Consider the following 19,368-nt stretch of genomic DNA (forward strand, 5'->3'; position numbering starts at 1 on the left):
CGGAAACCAACAGTCACCGAAACCAAGGACCATGGCGGTGTTTTTTTCCAATTTGTGATCTTGATCAATTGGAGAATGATAGAGTAAATATTTTATGGTTTAAACATAATTGAAATAAAAGCAGAAGAAAAACGACCACATGCCGCCACGGGGATTCGAACCCACGACCTCCGAATTTCGCGTCCGGTGCTCTACCAACTGAGCTACGGCGATGGCTGACAGGGATATTTATGTTTGGTGTTATTGAACCTTGAGAGTGTTCACCAACGTCACCCTCGTTCATAGCGGCGGACGTGGTCCGTCCTGTATTACCGCGAGTGCCACGCAGGAACGTAATCGAACAGTGAGGGCGGAAGCGGTGCGATAACCCTCTTGGGCTACATATGGCATCAAGGCTTTCAGATTCGAGGCCCTTGTTTAACTATTCAGCAGACAAGGGAATGAAAAGAGGAGCTCTTTATGACATACATGACAAGCCAAAAATCGTCGTAACCAAGGAGGGTAGGGGATGTCTTTTTTGCGATTTGTGCTGGTGATTAATTGTAGAATATTAGTGTAAACATTTTATCGTTTAAAGATAATTAATAAGAATGCAGAAGAAAAACAACCCCATGCCGCCGGTGAGATCCAAGCCCACGACCAACGAATTATACGTTCAGTGATCCGGTGGGTCTGGAGGATCTCCAGTTAATCGACACATTAAACAGTAAAAAAAAATCGAATAATGCCTTTGGTTTCGGCGATTGTTGGCTTCCGTCATCCTTGCTCTCATGGATGCCTCTAGACTCTCAAATAGCACCACTGAATTTCCTCTGTGGGTAACTACAACCGACTTCGTCACTACATGGACGCAAGTTGTAACCGCTAATGCGGTAACGGACGTTCATAGATGTTGTTTCCGATTTCACTGCTTCGCTGCTCGCACAAACCTACTCTATTTTGCACTTCAGACCACGTGTGTGTAAAAAAAAATTAGCTGTGGTTTAGCTCTGGTTAACCCTAGTTGAACTGCGAAAGCTCCGTTTCCTCGGCACGTCGTCTACGCAGTGTCTCATTCCGACGCTCTCGAGAACTCAAAGCGGTCTCTTCCGCAGTTGAAGAGTCACTCCGGGACGTGGCACGACTTCTTCTAGCCGCATCTTCGTTACACTTCTCGAGTCGTCCGGTGCGTTCTTCTGGCGTCTCTTGAGCGCGTTATCTCTTCCTCGCTTCGTTCTGTCGTTGTTGCGTTTCTTTCGCTCTCTCCATAACCACTAGAATTCACTGAGGCGAAGCGCATATTTATTGACACAGTGCATTACGCATGTTCGCTTAGCGCTGACCTGAAGCACGCGTCGCCTCAAAAGAGGATGGGGAAGTGACAGCGATATGGAGCTGTGGTCAAGACGTTCGTTTATTTGCACAGGTCTAAGTTGGCGCTTAATCCCGTCTGCGTATTCTGTGGTGAGCACGAAACCATAGACCATTTTTTTTGTCGCCGGTACACGATGATGAGAAGACGGTTTTTAGAGAAACCTCTACAACAGCTTGGCCTTTGTTTGAGCAGCCCAGTAACATTGTCGTTTGGAGCCATCATACTTGGGTACAGCCACAAGTCCGTTTTTACCACCGTCCAAAATTTTTTAATGGAATCAAATCGGCTACCTGGGTAATTGTTTTTCAATATTATTTTTATTCTTACAATTATCATTATCATTAACCACTCGGCTATAAACATCAGTCTCGATCTCCTGCGTCCGTTATGCATTTCCCGTTTCATTTCGCTGTTTCTTTTTGTTTACTTCTTCCTTCCTCAGCATTCATTTTATTTCGTCCAGAAAATATTTATCTGAAAAACTCTCTGTGCCCCCCAATTCTTGGCCAATCCACCTATGTGGGCATGTGCCATAGTATGTGGACAACAACAACAACGTTCGTCGAAGCCCGCCGCTGTTTCTTGTGATCAGTGATCTCTCGCATTCACGCATGAATATCTTGGTGAAGATTTGCTGGGTAGCGCACCCCATGCCCAGGACCCCTCCAGGAAGCCGGGACTCCAGCCTGCCTGAATCCTTGAAAGTCGAAGTTACGCCCACCCACCAAGGTAGCCGGCGACTGCAATCACTGCAACCAGAGTTCGGGCCTCTGGAGTCTCGTCCGACCGTGAGGACACTGACCTTCAATTCAGCACGGCCATCAGTGTCCCCGCAAACCCCTGTCAGGATGCCGGATGCCATGCCTTCACCGTCCGTTCGACGACTCGAAGCTGCAGCACGTGTTTTTTTCGCTGAAGGATGCAGCGCCTACTTGGTTTGAGAACCTAGAGGCCACAATAACAACATGGGGTTCCTTCAATGCTCAGTTTTTGCAGGCTTTTACCACCGTCCTCCGCAAAGAACGTTCCGAGCTGCTTCTCCAGACACGCGTCCAACGCCAAACGATACCGTCCTCGTTTACTCCGAGGACATGGCCAAGCTCTTCCGCCGGGCTGATGCCAACATGTCCGAAGAGAAGAAGCTGGGTTTTCTTATGAGGGGTATCAAGGAGCAGATCTTCGCTGGATTAGTTCAAAGCCCGCACAGAACAGTCACCGAATTTGTTTCCGAAGCTACTACGAGGGAGAAGAAGCTCGACATGCGATCCAGACAGTATGAGCGTCCGCCGCCGCTGACGGCTACCAGCTGTGTCGATGCTTCTAGCCACGACGTCCTTCGGGAGACCATCTGGACCGTCGTACGCGAAGAGCTTCAAAACCTCTTTTCAGCCCCGCAGTCGCCGCAGGTTTCTTCAATTTCGGACATTATGCGTGAAGAGGTGCAACGGGCGCTCATGCCGCCAGACCCTCTTCAACCGAACACAACACCCCAGATGATGACATTCGCCGCAGCCGTTCGCTGTCCACCGCCGCCTCCAAGTCGCCCAAATATACCTGTCCACATTCGCTGCCAACCACTCCTTCCTCACTCTTTTCAGGTCCCCCCTCGGAAGAGCGACGTCTGGCGTACAGCCGATCATCGCCCTCTGTGCTATCACTGCGGCGGACACGGTCACGTCTACCGCAACTGTCTGCTAGTCCCCGTTGGGATAACTAGAAGCGGCAACCTTTGAGGGGAAGGTTGCTCACCGGCGACACGTCCAAGATCCTCCACCACTGCACAGACATGACCGACCGCTTCTACGACGCACCGACGATCACCAGCCCGATAGCACGCCTCGCTGCATCAATTCTCCGACGCAACGAAACCGCCTGGCGCCGCACCGCAGCCGTGAGCTGACTCCGCGACGTTCCCGTACACCTACGACTACAACTGCTGATCTGAACATTTCAATCGACGGTACCGACGTCACCGCACTTGTGGACACCGGTGCCGACTACTCGGTAATCAGTGGACATTTTGCCGCGACTCTGAAAAAGGTGACACCTTGGACGGGCCCACAGCTTCGTACTGCCGGGAGTCATTTGATCGCCCCAGCTGGCAAGTGCACGTCACGAGTGACCATCGAAGAGGACACGTACCTGGCCACCTTCGTCGTACTCGACCAGTGCTCCCGGGACGTAATCCTCGGAATGGATTTTTTGACAGAAAATGGCGCGGTCATTGAACTTAAATCAAAGTCAGCGACGTTCTCCACCGAAACGCAATCAACAATGCTTCTGAACGTCCCGCGGCTCTTTACATCCTTGATGACGTCACCATTCCACCCCGTTTAAGCGTTGGGGTATCCGTCGGCACGAAAACGCGGCGGAAGTTTGAAGCTGTCGTCGAAAACAAACAAATTATGCTTTTCGACCGCTGCCTTGCTGTCGTCAAAGGGGTCGTTTCCCTAGAAAACGGAGGCACCAAAGTGCTGCTCACGAATTTTGGAGGTGAGCACCAACATCCCAGTCTTGGGACCACTGTGGCCCTCATTCATGGTATCGCCGACATTCGACGAGCGCCCAGCCTTGCCATGGTGTTGTCAACACAAGTTCACACCGGTGTTCCCGACTTCCAGTACGACATTAACCCCGCGCTTTCGCCGCAGCAGCGAAGCCAAGTAGAAAATCTCCTCCAGTGCTACGGCGATACCTTCTCGACTTCTTCCCGCGTCGGATGAACACACTTGGCCAAGCATCGAATAATTACGGATGACGCCGTGCACCCTCTCAGTCACCTTACCGTGTGTCTTCCACTGAACGCGCCGCAATCAGCCGTCAAATTAAGGAGGTGCTTCGAGACGCCGTCATTCAGCCCTCCCGTAGTTCCTGGGCGGCACCTGTCATCCTCGTGAAGAAAAAAAGATGGTGAACTGCGGTTTTGTGTTGACTATCGTCGCCTAAACAAAGTAACTAAAGAAGATGTTTATCCCATTCCTCGAATCAACGATGTTCTCGATCGCCTCTGCTATGCAAAATATTTCTCATCCATGGACCTCAAATCAGGATATTGGCCAATCGAGGTAGATGAACGGGACCGAGAAAAAACCGCATTTTTTACACCGGACGGGCTCTATGATTTTAAGGCAATGCCATTTGGCTTGTGCTCTGCACCCGCAACGCTCCAACGGCTGATGGACACATTTCTGGCTGGCCTGAAGTGGCAGACATGCCTTGTCTACCTTGATGACGTTGTTGTGTTCGCCCCAACGTTCAAGGAGAACCTTCGGCGCCTCGAAATTGTGCTGCAAGCGATAAAGCCTTCTGGGCTAACGTTAAAAAATGAGAAATGCCACTTTGCTTACACTGAGCTAAATGTTCTTGGGTCACGTCGTCATTTACGAGGGAGTTCGGCCGCACCCAGACAAAACGAAAGCTATTGACAATTTCCCCCCACCACAGGACCAAAAGGCAATCCGCCGCTTTCTAGGATTATGTGCCGACTACCGTCGCTTTGCGAAAGATTTCGCTCGAATCGCCGAGCCCCTGACGCGTTTAAAGAGGACAGAAACGCCTTTCACGTGGGACGCCCATCAAGAACAAGCATTTGAAACTCAACGCCACTTGCAAGCACCTCCAGTTCTGGCTCACTTCGACGAAAACGCTGATACGGAACTTCATACTGACACCAGCAATGTAGGCCTGGGTGCCATGCTGGTTTAAATCCACAGCAGTCGAGAACGAGTCATCGCTTACGACAGCCGCTCTTTGTCTCACGCCGATGCTACTCAGCAACTGAGAAAGAGTGCCTAGAGATATAGTATGGGTAACGTCGAAATTTCGATCCTACCTTTGTGGAAAAATGTTTTACTGTAGTTACGGACCATCAGGCCTTGTGTTGGCTCGCGACCCTCAAAGATCCGTCAGCCCGCCTAGTCAGATGGAGCCTGCGCCTCCAAGAATACGACATGACCGTGGCGTACAAGTCGAGCCGGAAGCACTCGGACGCAGATTTCCTCTCGCGCGCCCCGGTCTAATCCCCAACGGAGGACGGTAACTACGACGAGGACATCACCTTAAATGCGATCAGTGCAACGAGCTTCGCTGAAAAACAATACGCCGCCGACCCGGAACTCCGGCACCTCATGGAGTTTCTTAACGGTACCCGCCCGACTTTCCCGAAGGCTTTCAAGCACTCGGTAGCGTCACTCAGCGTTCGCCATGGTATCCTCGTGAAGAGAAATTTCGCCGCAAACAATCAGCAATACCTTATTGTCATACCGACGAGCCTGCGTGACGAAATCCTTCAAGCTTCACACGATGAACCGACTTCTGGACATTTGGGTTTAGCCCGCACGCTTGCAAAGATCAAAGAGAAGTAGAATTACTGGCCCCGCCTTCAATCGGACGTTGCGCACTACGTCAGAACGTGCCGAGACTGTCAGCGTCGCAAAGTGCCCTCAACAAAACCATCTGGATTCTTGAAGCCTATAACAACACCATCGCGGCCTTTCCAGCAGATCTAGATGGACATGCTGGGCCCATTCCCTCTTTCTCATTCGGGAAACAAGTGGGCCATCGTGGCAACTGACTGACTACCTGACACGATACGCGGTAATATCAGCTCTGCCAAGCGCCGCAGGCCTTGACGTGACAACATTTTTCATCCATCAGATCGTTTTGCGTCACGGTGCACCGGAGATCCTAATCACCGACAGGGATGCAGCATTCATGGCCGACCTCCTACAGCAGATAGTACGCCACAGTCATACAGACCACCGAAAGACGACATCCTACCACACTCGGACGAACGGTTTAAAGGAACGATTAAACAAAGCGCTAGGTGACATGCTCTCAATGTATGTCGACGTTCAGCACAGAACGTGGGACGAAGTGCTCCCATACGTCACCTTTGCATACAATACAGCCGTACAGGAAACGACAAACATGCCACCGCTCTGTCTCGTTTACGGCCGCGACGTGACCACGATGCTTTTACTCCATGTTACCGCATGTGGACGATATCGACCCGAATGCAGATCTTCACAGCTTCCTGCACCTCGCTGAAGAGGCTCTTCAGCTGGCCAGAGTGCGGATTCTTGACCAACAATGCCGAGATACCTAACACGATAACCTCCGACGCCGCGATGCTCGGTACACATCAGGAGACCGTGTGTGGGTCTGGTTTCCAATTCGCCGACGCGGACTTAGCGAAAAGCTCCTCTGCCGGTATTTTGGACCTTACAAAAAGATCAGGCCAATCGGAGACCTCAACTATGAGGTCGTTCCTGACGGCCGTCAGAAGTCTCGGTGATCCCTGCACTTTCAGGTGGTACACGTTGTTCGTCTCAAGCCTTACTACGAGCGGTAGCGGTAGAGCTGGACTTTCGCGCGCACATCATGCTTCCCCTACTGAACTTTTTTTTAAACACACAGACTACGGTATCGGGACGACGATCTTTCTTCCCGGGGTGCCAAAGACACAGTGCATTCCGCATGTTCGCTTAGCGCTGACCTGAAGCACGCGCCACCTCAAAAAATATGCCGCTACCGTCTGGAAGACGTTGAAGTAACGGGCGTTAGCTATTTGGTTTACTAGAATTGATATTAGTGAGAATATAGTTATTATAGTTATAGATTATAGTTAGTTATTGGCCGAAATTTTGGATTTACCAACTGGATATATCAGTGACGTCACCAATCAATAACCAGTTGGGTTGCTATATCGATTTACTACGGGGGCCGCTATCTTGAATTCCTCTAACTTAGGAGATTTCACGTCGGAGGTAGGTGGTACCAGTCCCGTATAAATCGAGAAAGGGGATGAGTATGAGCCAACGCTCTTGAAAATTAGCCGTGGTTTAGCTACTCTTGAACCTGTTTAGAGAGCGAAAGCTGTGGTGTATCGGGCAACTAGACTCGGGGGTGTTGCTGTGGGCTAGTTGGTTTAAGTTTGCTTAAAAGGGAACAGCGCAAACATAGGACGAAGCGCCTGTGTTGTACGTTCTTCTCCGTCTTGTGTTTGCGCTGTTCCCTCATAAGCAACTACAGACGCGGATTGGTGTGTGTAACGTTGAGTGCGTTCCGGACATTGGATAGGCAGCGCTCCCACCCTGCCACGCTCGCAGGTGGCAGTTAAATAATGGTTGATAGCGAGAGGCTGCTCGCCAATCACGCTTCGCCCTATTGCTACAGTACCGCGTGCCTGCGACAACGTTGCCAACTCTAACGCATGAAGCCCACCTCTCTCTCTCTCACCACCGCCACCTACCTCAAAGCCCGATTGAGGCGTCCACTAATACCCGCCGCGGTGGCTCAGTGGTTAGAGCGCTCGGCTACTGGTCCGGAGTTCCCGGGTTCGAACCCGACCGCGGCGGTTGCGTTTTTATGGATGCAAAACGCTAAGGCGCCCATGTGCTGTGCGATGTCAGTGCACGTTAATGATCCCCAGGTAGTCGAAATTATTCCGGAGCCCTCTCCTACGGCACCTCTCTCTTCCTTTCTTCTTTCACTCCCTCCTTTATTCCCTTCCCTTGTGGCGCAGTTCAGGTGTCCAGCGATATATGAGTCAGATACTGCGCCATTTCCTTTCTCGAAAAACCAATTATTATTATACGTCCACTAACCCAGGGAGCCAGTTATGCGCCCTTAAACGGCAACGCCAATTAGCACTCTGAACACCAACGGCTTATTGCTTCAGTATCGCGTTTCTTGGCAATGCGAAAGCATGCCAAACATGCAGCGCACCTCTGTAACTATATCGCTAGGTAGCTTAAAGCGCGGCAGAAGTGTCCACTGTCCCAGACGGCCAGTAATGCGTCTTTCCTTTGCCTTCGAAGCTCCCCCTCTTCATAGGTTTCGAGCGGCTGAAGGTCGCTTAAGGACAGTACGGTAGGAAAACATATTGTCCAACAGAAATACGGTAGCCAGAGGGCTGGCTACCTGCCTGTACGACAGCTGAAAGGTCTTGACTCTCGCCGGCGGCTTCGGCCAGTCGGACGAGTTGTAGCTGAGTCGCCGGGAAGGAGCTCAGTAGTAAGGCCTCCCATTGGTTTTTCGTCTTTATGCCTCGTCCCTCCCGGGGGGCATGAGGACATTCCCATAATGTGGGATCCAAGGTGGCCCTAAGTTCGTAGCTTGCGCATTTTTGTGAAAATTGCCCTGGATACATAAGAATCCTGATGGCCGGGTTTGGAAATACGTAAGTTGGTAACCGGCGCCACCTGACGGATTGGAGTATGGTCAAGGATCTATCCGCTGGATGAAGCCTAGCTCTTTGCAAACGATAGTGCTGTGTCATTTCTCTGCGCCTTACCATGCGATCCGTGTCTGTGAACACCACCTCACTCGGGTCCGCCCGGAAGGAAAAGCCTTGGGGTCAAAAGCTGAAGTTCAAAGCGATGGAGTCGGCGAAACTCGCGGAACATGGCGTAGTAAAGCTTTCGCTTTAAAGGTACACAAAAAAAATTGAAAGTTGGTTTTTTTAAGGGAGGGAGCGCAGTAACTGTCTCATATATCTTAGTGGACAGCCGAACCATGCCGTAAGGAATAAAGGAGGGAGTGAAAGAAGAAAAGGAGAAAGGTGGCGTAGTGGAGGGCTCCGGAATAATTTCGACCACCTGGGGATCTTTAACGTGCACTGACATCGCAGAGCACTCCGAACTCGGGAAATCTCGGCAACGAGGCCGTGACTCCTTAGCCCGAGGGTCTAGAAACTGGGCACTGGCGGACCACGTGGGAATTTCTCGAAGCAGCGTAAGCACTCTTTTGCTGACTGACGGCAAACTCGTGCGCTGAGCGTACGTCTAATGTCCCCGCCACCACACCTATCCCTCACTACCAGGGAATAGTCAATCTGGCGTCGCGTGCAAACGCGAACGTTGCCTATACCAGCCAATCTTTCTAAATTTATACCGGTACCGCATATCATGGCCGGCGTCCCCTCCCTACGCCGGACCGATGCCCCTCCGAACCTGGGAGGACTGGGAGACCTCACTGCGGTCAGCGGGCCTGGCCAGGCAGAAGAGCCCGTCAGTTGGGCCGCATACGTCATGGATCAGCAACACATGAACGTCTAGACCGTGAGTGGGGTCGTGTGGAGACCCAGGAAGCCTGCGGACCTCGAATTCTCTTGCTAAATAAAGTTTTTCCATCTATCCACAGCACACGGGCGCCTTTGCATTTCGCCTCCATGGAAACGCGGCCGCCGCGGTCTGGTTCGAACCCGGGTACTCTGGCTTAGTAGTCGAGCGACCTAACCACTCATCCACCACCAAAAGTACTGAAGCAAGCGGATTAGCATAAAAGGACTCGTGGGGCAGATATTTCACAAAGAGAACTTTGGAGGGACAACCAGATTGCTCTTAGGATAAAAACGTCCACGCCTGTTTGTCCAAAAAGCGATAACGAGACGGCTTTCGCGCACAGAAATAAATGCACATGATCATCCCTACCAAAAGCGAATGAACTTAGCATCGGCATTTAAGACTTGTAATGGGCAGTCCCGAGAAATTACTACGTACGGCGCTGTCCGACCGTTGCTGCTGCTGCTGATAGGAAGAAAAGGAAAGTGCACGGGCCTGCCTACTGGCTCAAGCCGAGCCACAATCGCTGCCAGGTGCCGAAAGTAGGAGAGATAAAAGATAGGAGGGCAAAGATGGAAAGATGAGACGCGCGCTAGTATGCCCCGGGATGATCCCGGAGGCAGTGCAATACTGGGCCAACCCATGCCGGAGGGCTTCAAGCACACCACTGTGTTTCAAAAATAATTTTAATATATTAGGTTACAATGGGATCCGTATCAAATATTAAATCAGAACCAACCAATCAACCAACCAACCAACCAACCAACCGCAGCTGAATTTGAACCCGGGTACTCCAGCTCATTAGGCGAGGTTTGAGCAAGACCCTTTCTGTAACTGTTGTCTTTTGTCTGTCTTCCTTCTGTGATAAAAGTGCACTATCGGTTTTAAAACAAAACTTACTACAATATTGAACCGCGCAGCCTTCTTTTGTCAGCCTCAGAGATTCGCGGTGTAATGTAGGAAGGAAAATTCCTCCAAGGTGGCGTCCTTGTCCTATGACGTCTACACGCTTGTACTTGCGAGATTGGCCTGTGGTGGCGATACCTGTATTTTGGTTCTTGCTATTTTCTACCTTACAAGGGCTTTTGTGATCAGGAGCTGGTATTCTATCGATACAAGCCAACTTCAATTTCTCCGCAGTGTCCCTTTAACAAGGGTTTAGACGAAGCGGACGACATGAAAGTAGTGCATGCATTTACGCTTACCTGCATTCTATACGCAACCCCATATCTCAAATTGAACCGCACGGAAGCCGAATGCGTGAACGCCATGATCCGTCTTGCGACTAAGGCAGCCCTAGCCCCACCTCTTAGCACCAGCACAGCCAAAATCCTTGCACTAAACATGCATAACACCATTCAGGACCTAGTTGACGCGCACCTTCAGACACAGTACCTTAGACTTGCCACTAGCGCCACTGGCCGCCATATACTCTCCTCCCTTCGCATCAACATACCAGCTAGCGAGCCAACCCTTATAGCCGTCCCTCGACACATCCATACACCTCTCGTTGTGAAACCCTTTCCTCGAAACGTCCATCCGCCAAAAAATGGCAGTGGATTAGCTCGGCTATGCCAGGATATATGTAGCGAAAGCAAGTGTGAAACTCTCCGGTAGGCAGGTGCAAGCTGGGCACCAAATGCCTCCCTCCCCTCCGCCCTTTTGTCACTTCAAAGTTTGGTTCCGGCTGAGCTTTCCACGCTACGTCGAGTGCACATCCGGTGAAACTGAAACAACTGCCCTCCACACTTCAACGATGTCTAGGTACCCACACCGTAATTGTGTGATTTCACAGAATGGCTGCCAGCAAGACTCACCGAAAGGCATCCTAGTCTCGATCTCGACTCCGGGGCCCCGTAAGACGGCCCCTGCGCCGTCGGTACCAACGGCGCTCACGGACAGCCTGTAATCACCGCCTCCCTGCAGTGACAGCGTAGCATTGATGGTGTTCTCCTCGGGCGACCAGTCGGCCGGCAGCTGCACTTCCAGCCCCCCGCGCTGCCCGTTGCTATCGCCAACGGCCTCCCAGAGCACGTGGAAGCCGACCGGGTCGCTGTTCCAGGCCGTTGGACCGACGATGTTGAGTACAGCGGTGCGCTGCCGTGCCGAGAGCACGGACACTTGTACGGGAGCTTCCGGCTCTGAGCGTATGAGAGGCAGCATACAAGTGATTGGCACTCATGCGCAGATGTCGAGCTCTGTTCTGCGCGCTGCTGGAACACATCCAATTCATTTTTGGAGGTACAATCAGGGACAAAAGTCTCTGGACCACGTGTTCCGCAAACGAAGCCGTTCTCTTTACTATTATTTATTTATTGCAAGTACCTACAGCGCCCACGAGGCATTTTTGTAGGGGGGATATAGCTACATATATTAACACATGCAAAGAAGATATTAAGAAACATGTCAGCAAGGTAACACAATACTAAAAGAAGACTAAATGAATTCACAAGTAGTATGAGTGATAACATAACGCGCATCGGCACAGCGCTAGTAAACGCACGAGGCCTGGAAGAAATACATCAGCTCATCATTTCAACAGCACTTTGGAAATCAGGTGCAGAAACCACATCATTCGGAAGCTTGTTCCAGTCCAGAATTGTGTTGAGGAAAAACGAACACTTAACTACATTAATGCGGCATGGATAACTCTTAATCTTTTTCGTGTTGTCTAGTCTCTCCTAAATGTAACATGGCTGCTTTAGATAAGTGTTTTTATTAATACCGGTACAACTATTTTAAATACTGTGCAAGAACTTCAGCCTGCAGAATTTTTCTCGGATCTGGCGGCTGGAGACTTCTTGCCCCTGTGGAGGTGAAAGTCGAAATTTTGTTCTTTCAGCTCCACAAGTGTATTTTCCAGCAGGCGGTTTATTAACAGATTTGTTGTCCCTCTTTACGGAACGCGTGGTCGTGAAGCTTTTCTCCCGGACTGTACCTTAAGCGGGAGTAAAAACTTCTATGTTAAGTTATTGTAGAGCGCTGGTATTGCAGCTGGTAGGCTATAAATATAACAAAAATCAGTCTGCCACCCTTTCCTGATGAAGGGGCTAGTCTTTATCCCGTGGGGGGCAAAGATGCCTGAATTAGTTCCTAAATGCTGAGATAATAGCTCTTCCTTCATCTTGCATATTTTACGTAATCTGAATTCAGCAAGGAATGCTTGAGGGCGGGAAATATTATGCTAGTTCTACGACCGTAATCTTCCTAATTGTCAGATGCAGCTGCCAGCCGGGTTGTTAGCTAGGGTTATTACGCTAACAAGTTAAATCAGTTAGTCGTGTAAGATATTGTTTCACGTACCATGACTATAACGTTGACCTGTAGTATCACTAAATAAATAAATAAAACAGCCATAATTTTATATTGAAAAATTTCGTTCACCATGGTATTCGAGCAAGCTCTGAGTGAAGAGCCGTTACTAACAAGCGAGAAGCGAATACAGCGGCAAGTATCGTGTCACGTAAGCAAAAACGCTTGGAGAGCTTACCAGAGGGAAGTGTCCTGATGTCTGCTGAAGCTGCTCTTCCAATTTTTTGGGTTCCGTGCGGCTTCCCGCTTTCAGTATAATAAGGCCTCAAGATAATCGTGTACTGTGTCCATGGCTTCAGCCACTGGACCTTGTACGAGAGCAGGCGCCCTGACACTGTGTTCTGGAACGAGTGGCGATTCGACTTTCCTGTCAAGAAGTACCCGGCTAGTGTCAGTGGCTGCCTGTGTTCGTGCCGTCTGGTGTTCGGCCAGGAAAGTTCTATTGACGTGCTGGTCACGTTACGGACCTCCAGCGTAACCTCCTGGTCCAAGTAGAAAGTGGGAGCTGTAAGAAAGTCAAAGGGGTGAATCTGCGCTTCAAATATTGCAAAAATGCCAGGCGTAAGCTACAACCGCTGGTTGGGCAGCCACCAAATCATGTTATACTTTATGGTGGAAAAATAACAAGGTTAAGTCTATCATGAGCCTCAAAGAGAGGGAAGATAACTTTTATTCGCACCCGTCAAAAATTATGGGGGAATAGCCTTTAAACTAAACCCCCAATAACTCCCCTGCGTTTTCCGGAATCCTTAGGGATTCCTTAGGTTTTGCGTTTCTTATGCTTGCGTTTCTTATCCTTAGGTTTTGCGTTTCGTCCGGAATCCCTTAGGACTCGGCGACTTTCAGGGCAAGACCGAAGACTGCGTTGCTATTCTGCTTTGTGGTTGAGTAATAAGGTCTCCCAGGATTGTACGTACATTTCTATCCGGATCGTTACAGGAAGGGCAGGTCCAGACCATGTGGACTGCATCTGCAATGCTATTGCAGTGCGTGCATCTAGGATTAGACATCCGGATGCTTTCTACTGTACAGTTGAGGGTTTGGAAACACCCCGGTTTGCAATTTCCTCCACATGATTTCCTCTTTCCTACTGAGCTGTTTATCCGCTGCTGGAGAGATCTTACGCCGAGCTTATAATGAGAAATGACCCTCGAAACACCAGCGGCCTGTTTTCAGTGCACTACGGCGTCGGTATGGTACAGCACCCACCGCAGATCTCCGGGCTTTCGTCACTGCCGTGTGGTGTGAGGCAGTCCAGCACTCCGTCACAGACTGACGTAGTCGCAACAACAGAACTCTTGTCCCAGCACTTGAAGTCCTTCTCTTCGTAGGCAAGAACTGTGAGAATAACGAAGCAAAAGACGGCGCATATTTTTGAACTAAGAAAGCAAATGAAGGTCGTGTGGCCGTTTTGGCAGGTAAGAGACATAGGAAGGCACCCATAGGAAGATAACTTAAGCCTCTGCTGGGTCGTACATTTTTCGGAAATGTTTTTCGACGACTGCCTGCCCTCTCTCTCTTTTTTCTTTCCTGTCACCAGGGTTTGGCACTCTACAGGACGTGCCACGTAATTTCAACCAGTGCGCCAATGCGTTACAGGAAGGTGAAACTCGAAGAATGCGTTTTAATCACTGACTTTAGGGACTACCAGAATTTTCAGTGCGGAAGCAGTTCTAACCGCACTCCCGAACTTTCAGCGGTCTGTCTCTCTGTGTGTGAAGCCTCTGAGTGCGAATCCTCTGAGCATTCCGCAATTAAAATATATCATCATCCTCATCTTTCTTCTTTTCTCTCCGCGGCTGTTATTAAAATACTAGGGCAGATTGCCGGCGTGCATGTCCAAAATTATGGGCTGGTTTTCTTCACCGTTTGAAGCCGCGACCATCATGTGGCGCAACGTTTTTGCGTTAGGACAGCGAGCTTGCCTGCCTTGGAGTGTACTGACTGTGAAATGTTGACGTAGACCGCAGCGATTATAGCGCATGCTGCGGCCCTGATACTTTTCAAGCACAAACAGCCTAAGTGGGGAGCGGAGTTCGTTCTTCTGTTGCTCATTAAGAGCTTTACCGTGCGCGCGAGCATGCGTCACGTGTTTTCTTTCTTTCGTATTTCTCGCATTCTTTTCTAAAAGGGAAACAACTAATACGCTACTGATAAGGTGTAAATTTCTGAATCGGACGTTTTCTTGGGTGCTCTACAAATTCTCTTCAAGAACTTTGACTAAATGTATATCTTCACCAGTTTAATAATTTTCTGCAGTCAGTTGGAACCACAACAATTCTCGCAGATGCTTTAGTGAGTGGCTTTCATTCCGTCCTCTTTTAATTCACAGGTTTATTTTTAAACATTGGCTCAAGTTACTTGAAACATCAAGTAAACTTGGCAAGGAGAACTAAGAGGATAACCTTCACTCTACGTAATCCACTCTGTAAAGGAAAACCGACCAATACTAAACATCTACGGTTCGGTCTGCATAGCTTAGTTGTAAAATTTATGCATTTCTAATGGCATGAAGAATAGCCGCTGTTTATTCGGTTTACAGCGCTTGTAATGGCTAGATGTTTGCGACGCAGCCCAGACCTGCGTGCCACTCAAGCTGCGGAGAACTGAGCCGCAGTACAAGTAACAATACACTTTTCGGCTGCCAATATTAGTGTGTAGGACGAGATTATTTGTCTTCGAGCCACCGAACTGAAATAACAAGTATGAAGGGCGGTAAACATACGGTGCCAGGCCCAACAACAAAAGGACAGAAATAGTAAAAGACACACGCGAGGGTGTATTCACCATACAAAACCAAACTGACCCGTCAATTCGATCTTGTAAAGAATGTAGGCAAAGTAGCATCTTTACTCACTTGTGGCTCTGCCGAGGAGAAGAACCAAACAAACTGGGCGTGTTGTCCGCATTGCGTTTTGACGACCAGCACTCCCAGTTCCTTCCGCAGCTGGCCGTCTCCGAGGTCTGCGGAGGGCACGCTATGCGCCGACACTAAAATAAGGATGAAGCGGAAATGCACAAGCCAGGCGAAGCAAACAGCTCAACGATAAAAGCTGTCGGCACCGGTCACAGCGTTTAGAAGTATGAGCGCTCAGCGACGCGCCTGAAGATATCAAGTATATCCCATTTCGCAGAGTACGTCAAGTGATAAAGACAGCGGAGAAGAGGAGTTGTTGGCAATAGTGTTTCCAGGCATGGCGCTCATAGAGTGTCCTAACTGGGCTTTCTCCAAAGGATTGCTCTGGATATTTTTTTTCGAGATGAAAGCGCTCACATGATATAAGAGAAAATTGGGCAGCTGTGTCCTCAAAAGCAACTTGGATACTAAGTTGGGAAACTTACCGGCCGGGTGATTGACGGTGCCTTGCCATTTCAGCAGATAAGTGTGTAAAAATTATTGCAAAGAACATTTTTCTGCGAAGTTTCTGCCTACTGAAACGAATCTTCAGAAGTGTTTCTAGATCCCTGTGCAATGGACACAGACTTCGAGCAGTACCTTCATCAAATGCGAGATACGTACATTGCGAGTGGGAGCTGGCGTACACGCCCTAAACTTTTTGTTTAAGACATTGCAGAAATCTGCAGCGCTCATTAGCCGCCTTTTTTATAAACCAGCACGAAATTTTCATCCATAAAGTGGAATTCTTTGCTTTTTCGCGCCAATTTTCGGCAGGTTCGTTTATCCAGTGCGCAAGCTCTTTGCCGGAATGGGTATACTGAGAATGATTTGCTTGACTGATACCAATGGAAAGAAAACGGAAGTCGCTTAATAATTTTCCTAGTGAGTCTTCTTTCCTACCAGGTCCGAAAAACTAAAGATGTACATTCCAGCCATCTATAGGTAAAGCGAAGAGAGGGTATGCCTTGTAAAAGAAATATATAATGCACTCAACTCGGCTCACATCGTACGAAAGAAAGCCAATGGCTGTCTTCGATTCATCCCAATGGACATCCTTATTTCCATAATAAAACCGTACTTGCGATTCGCGAGTGGAAGTTCATTCCGAACTATTTTTCGGTGCAGAAAACTGGAACAGATGGTGGAAAGAAGTTTTTATGGTACGCGATAGAGTACTCCAGATTTGCCTGCTGCCAAACCAATTCAGTTTCTTCCAGCGTTTCCTGTTGCGCGCAGTTCATTTTCAGCCTCGACCGTCTGCCAAGGTTTCATTTTGATGGAAGAAGGTATTACGCTGGAGTCGGTTTGCCACGCAGTTGTCTGGCTTTCATTTCCACGCGAATTAAAGGTGTAAGCCTATCAATACGGAAGAATTAAATGCGCCTATACAACAAACGCCACTATTACGAAATGACCTGTATACGAGACCTTCTTCTTCCTTCACTTTTCTGCTGAATAGTTCAACGAAGGCCTCGAATCTGGCAGTCTTGATTCCATTGGTAACATAAGAGGATTCTCGCATATACCTCACACCCTCACCGTTAGATCACATTACTACGTGATCATGGCACTCGCGGTAATACAGGACATACTACGTCCGCCACTATGGACGAGGGTGGCGCTGGTGAACACTCTCAAGGTTAGGCTATACTGTACATTAATGCCCCGAAAGCAGAAGATTCGGCAGCCGTCGCCGTAGCTGACTTGGTAGAGCACCGGACGTGAAATTCGGAGGTCGTGGGCTCTGATCCCACCGACGCCATGTGATTGTTTTTCTTCTGCTTTGTTATCAACTTTCCTTAAGCGATAAATAATTACACCATTAATCTCCTATTAATTAACACCACAAACTGCAATAAAAAATATCCCCTATCATCCTTTGTTTCAGTGACTGCTGGCTTCCGTCATGTTGTCATAGCGAAGACCTCTTTTCCCTTCGCTTGTTTGCTGAAGTCTTTACCGAAGGACTTAACTTGGCCCGGGCGGTAGCCAATTCGAATCATGTGCTGGGAACATCACTACAACGAAGAGTATTACAACAAATATGACTATTCAACAAAATGTTCACACGTTCCAGACACCGTACCTTTCAGTTTATAACGGACATACTTGGGAAGGCGTGGTGGTTCCTTCGATGGTGATTTCTCGTTATCAATACGCGACTATTGAAGTATATCGAGATACCGCGGCGTCAAAAACGAAAAGCAGACCTCGCTGACACTAGCACCAAAACCACCCCTCTTCTCCACGTCCGAAGCGAAAACAAGATTTTGCAAGCAAGGGTGCGGTCAATGACGTCATCTGGCACTCTGACGAGCAGGCCGGGCGAGAGCAATGTTCGCGAGCATGCGCAGTGCCAATGCCTCCTAATATCAGTGCTCGCCAGAACACGCTTCTCCTGTGGTCGCGATTCTGCTGTCTCGACACGCGCTTGGGCCTAATCCGGAATTGTTGTCCCTGGCTCATCAAAAGACACACGGAGTAGACAGACTACACAGCACAGTCTACGCAGCGGGATATATTCCTCAGTTGAAGTTGTTAGTTTTCTCAGAAAAAAGATGTATGTGGAGACATAAGCTCCCCAGTAAGGGTATTACGCGACAGCGTTAATGGGTTAACGTCCATATGTGCCGAATTCGCCATTCTTAGATCGCTGGGATTCCTCACAACACTCCTGGGTCCGTGGCGCAGCGGTTAAGTTATAAATCAGTGCCCTGGGATCCACCTGTCGCGACGTGTCTTTAATTTAACTACCACATGCTACGATAGTCAGTCGGCTCACAATCCGGTGGGCAGGCTGTGATGACTCCACAAAGTCACGCGACCTATACGCTGCTCACCTGGATTCCATAATTCTTTGACGATTTTTCGCTCACAACGCCGACACCGCGACGCCCGATTTTCTGCATAACGTCAGCCTTCAGGCTGTCGCGTTAACATAGTGTACTGTTAATATTTGTTAGTTTTGGCATATTTCTAGCGCAACTACCAATTTTCAGAGTGAAAAAGGGTTTAAAAAAGGCAATTTTCTTGATCACAGCGAACTTGATAGGCGCGCATTAATGATGGTACTTTTGCAACTTTCTTATGCATTTTTGTTGACCTCCTTGTGCAGCGTGGTGACATTGAACAAAACCCGGGGCCTACTTCTACTTCTCGTAGAACACAGCAGTCTGATAGTGACACAGCCAGTTCCACTGAGAACGACACACCCGGCCCCACTGATCATAAGCTTATCTTATCTCTTCTTGGAGGTCACAAAAAATCATAAAGTGATGGAATGATTTTTTACAGCGCAACTCGCATTAACCGACATGTTATCACAGTATAACACCCGGCTTGATTCTCTTCAGTCGTCCCTTCAACAGTTAAAGTCTGGTCAAATGAAAGTAACTGCTGTCGAATCCAAAGTAAATTATTTTGTAAAGGCCATGACGACAATACTTCAATAAAACTTGTTGCTGGGCGAGTTGGTGACGCATGCTTGAAAAATAGTTGGCAAAGTCGATGAACTGGAGCATCGTAGCCGGCGGGAGAACATCATTATTCATGGTCTTGAAAAGCTTGCTGAGGAAATATTAGCTTTCCTGTACGATAGCATAACTGAGAAATTTTTTAAAGATAAGGTCATGATGACGGTCCTGCAGTGAAGCGGTGTCAAAGGATCGGTAACAAACAGGCCGACAAAATCCGCCCAGTAATCATTCGGCTAGCCGACTGCCGTTATAAGTTTCTGA

The 19,368-nt window shown here is 49.0% G+C and overlaps 1 protein-coding gene across 3 annotated transcripts in view; it reads right to left on the minus strand.

Moving 5' to 3' along the window:
* The window catches only part of LOC144109413 (collagen alpha-1(XII) chain-like), a 38,607-nt gene extending 22,816 nt beyond the window's left edge, over window positions 1-15,791 (minus strand). The window contains exons 1-4 of one of the 3 annotated variants that reach the window (XM_077642201.1): window positions 15,590-15,791; window positions 13,942-14,070; window positions 12,911-13,237; window positions 11,238-11,561 (exon numbers count right to left, since the gene is read on the minus strand). In XM_077642201.1, the coding sequence (XP_077498327.1) occupies window positions 11,238-11,561; window positions 12,911-13,237; window positions 13,942-14,070; window positions 15,590-15,641 (832 nt within the window). In that variant the 5' untranslated portion in view covers window positions 15,642-15,791. The remainder of the gene's footprint in view (window positions 1-11,237; window positions 11,562-12,910; window positions 13,238-13,941; window positions 14,071-15,589) is intronic. The other 2 variants (XM_077642199.1, XM_077642202.1) reach the window with 2 other exon arrangements.
* Between the last annotated feature and the right edge of the window lie 3,577 nt (window positions 15,792-19,368).

Source organism: Amblyomma americanum, chromosome 11 (assembly GCF_052857255.1).
Source record: "Amblyomma americanum isolate KBUSLIRL-KWMA chromosome 11, ASM5285725v1, whole genome shotgun sequence".
NCBI lineage: Eukaryota > Metazoa > Arthropoda > Arachnida > Ixodida > Ixodidae > Amblyomma > Amblyomma americanum.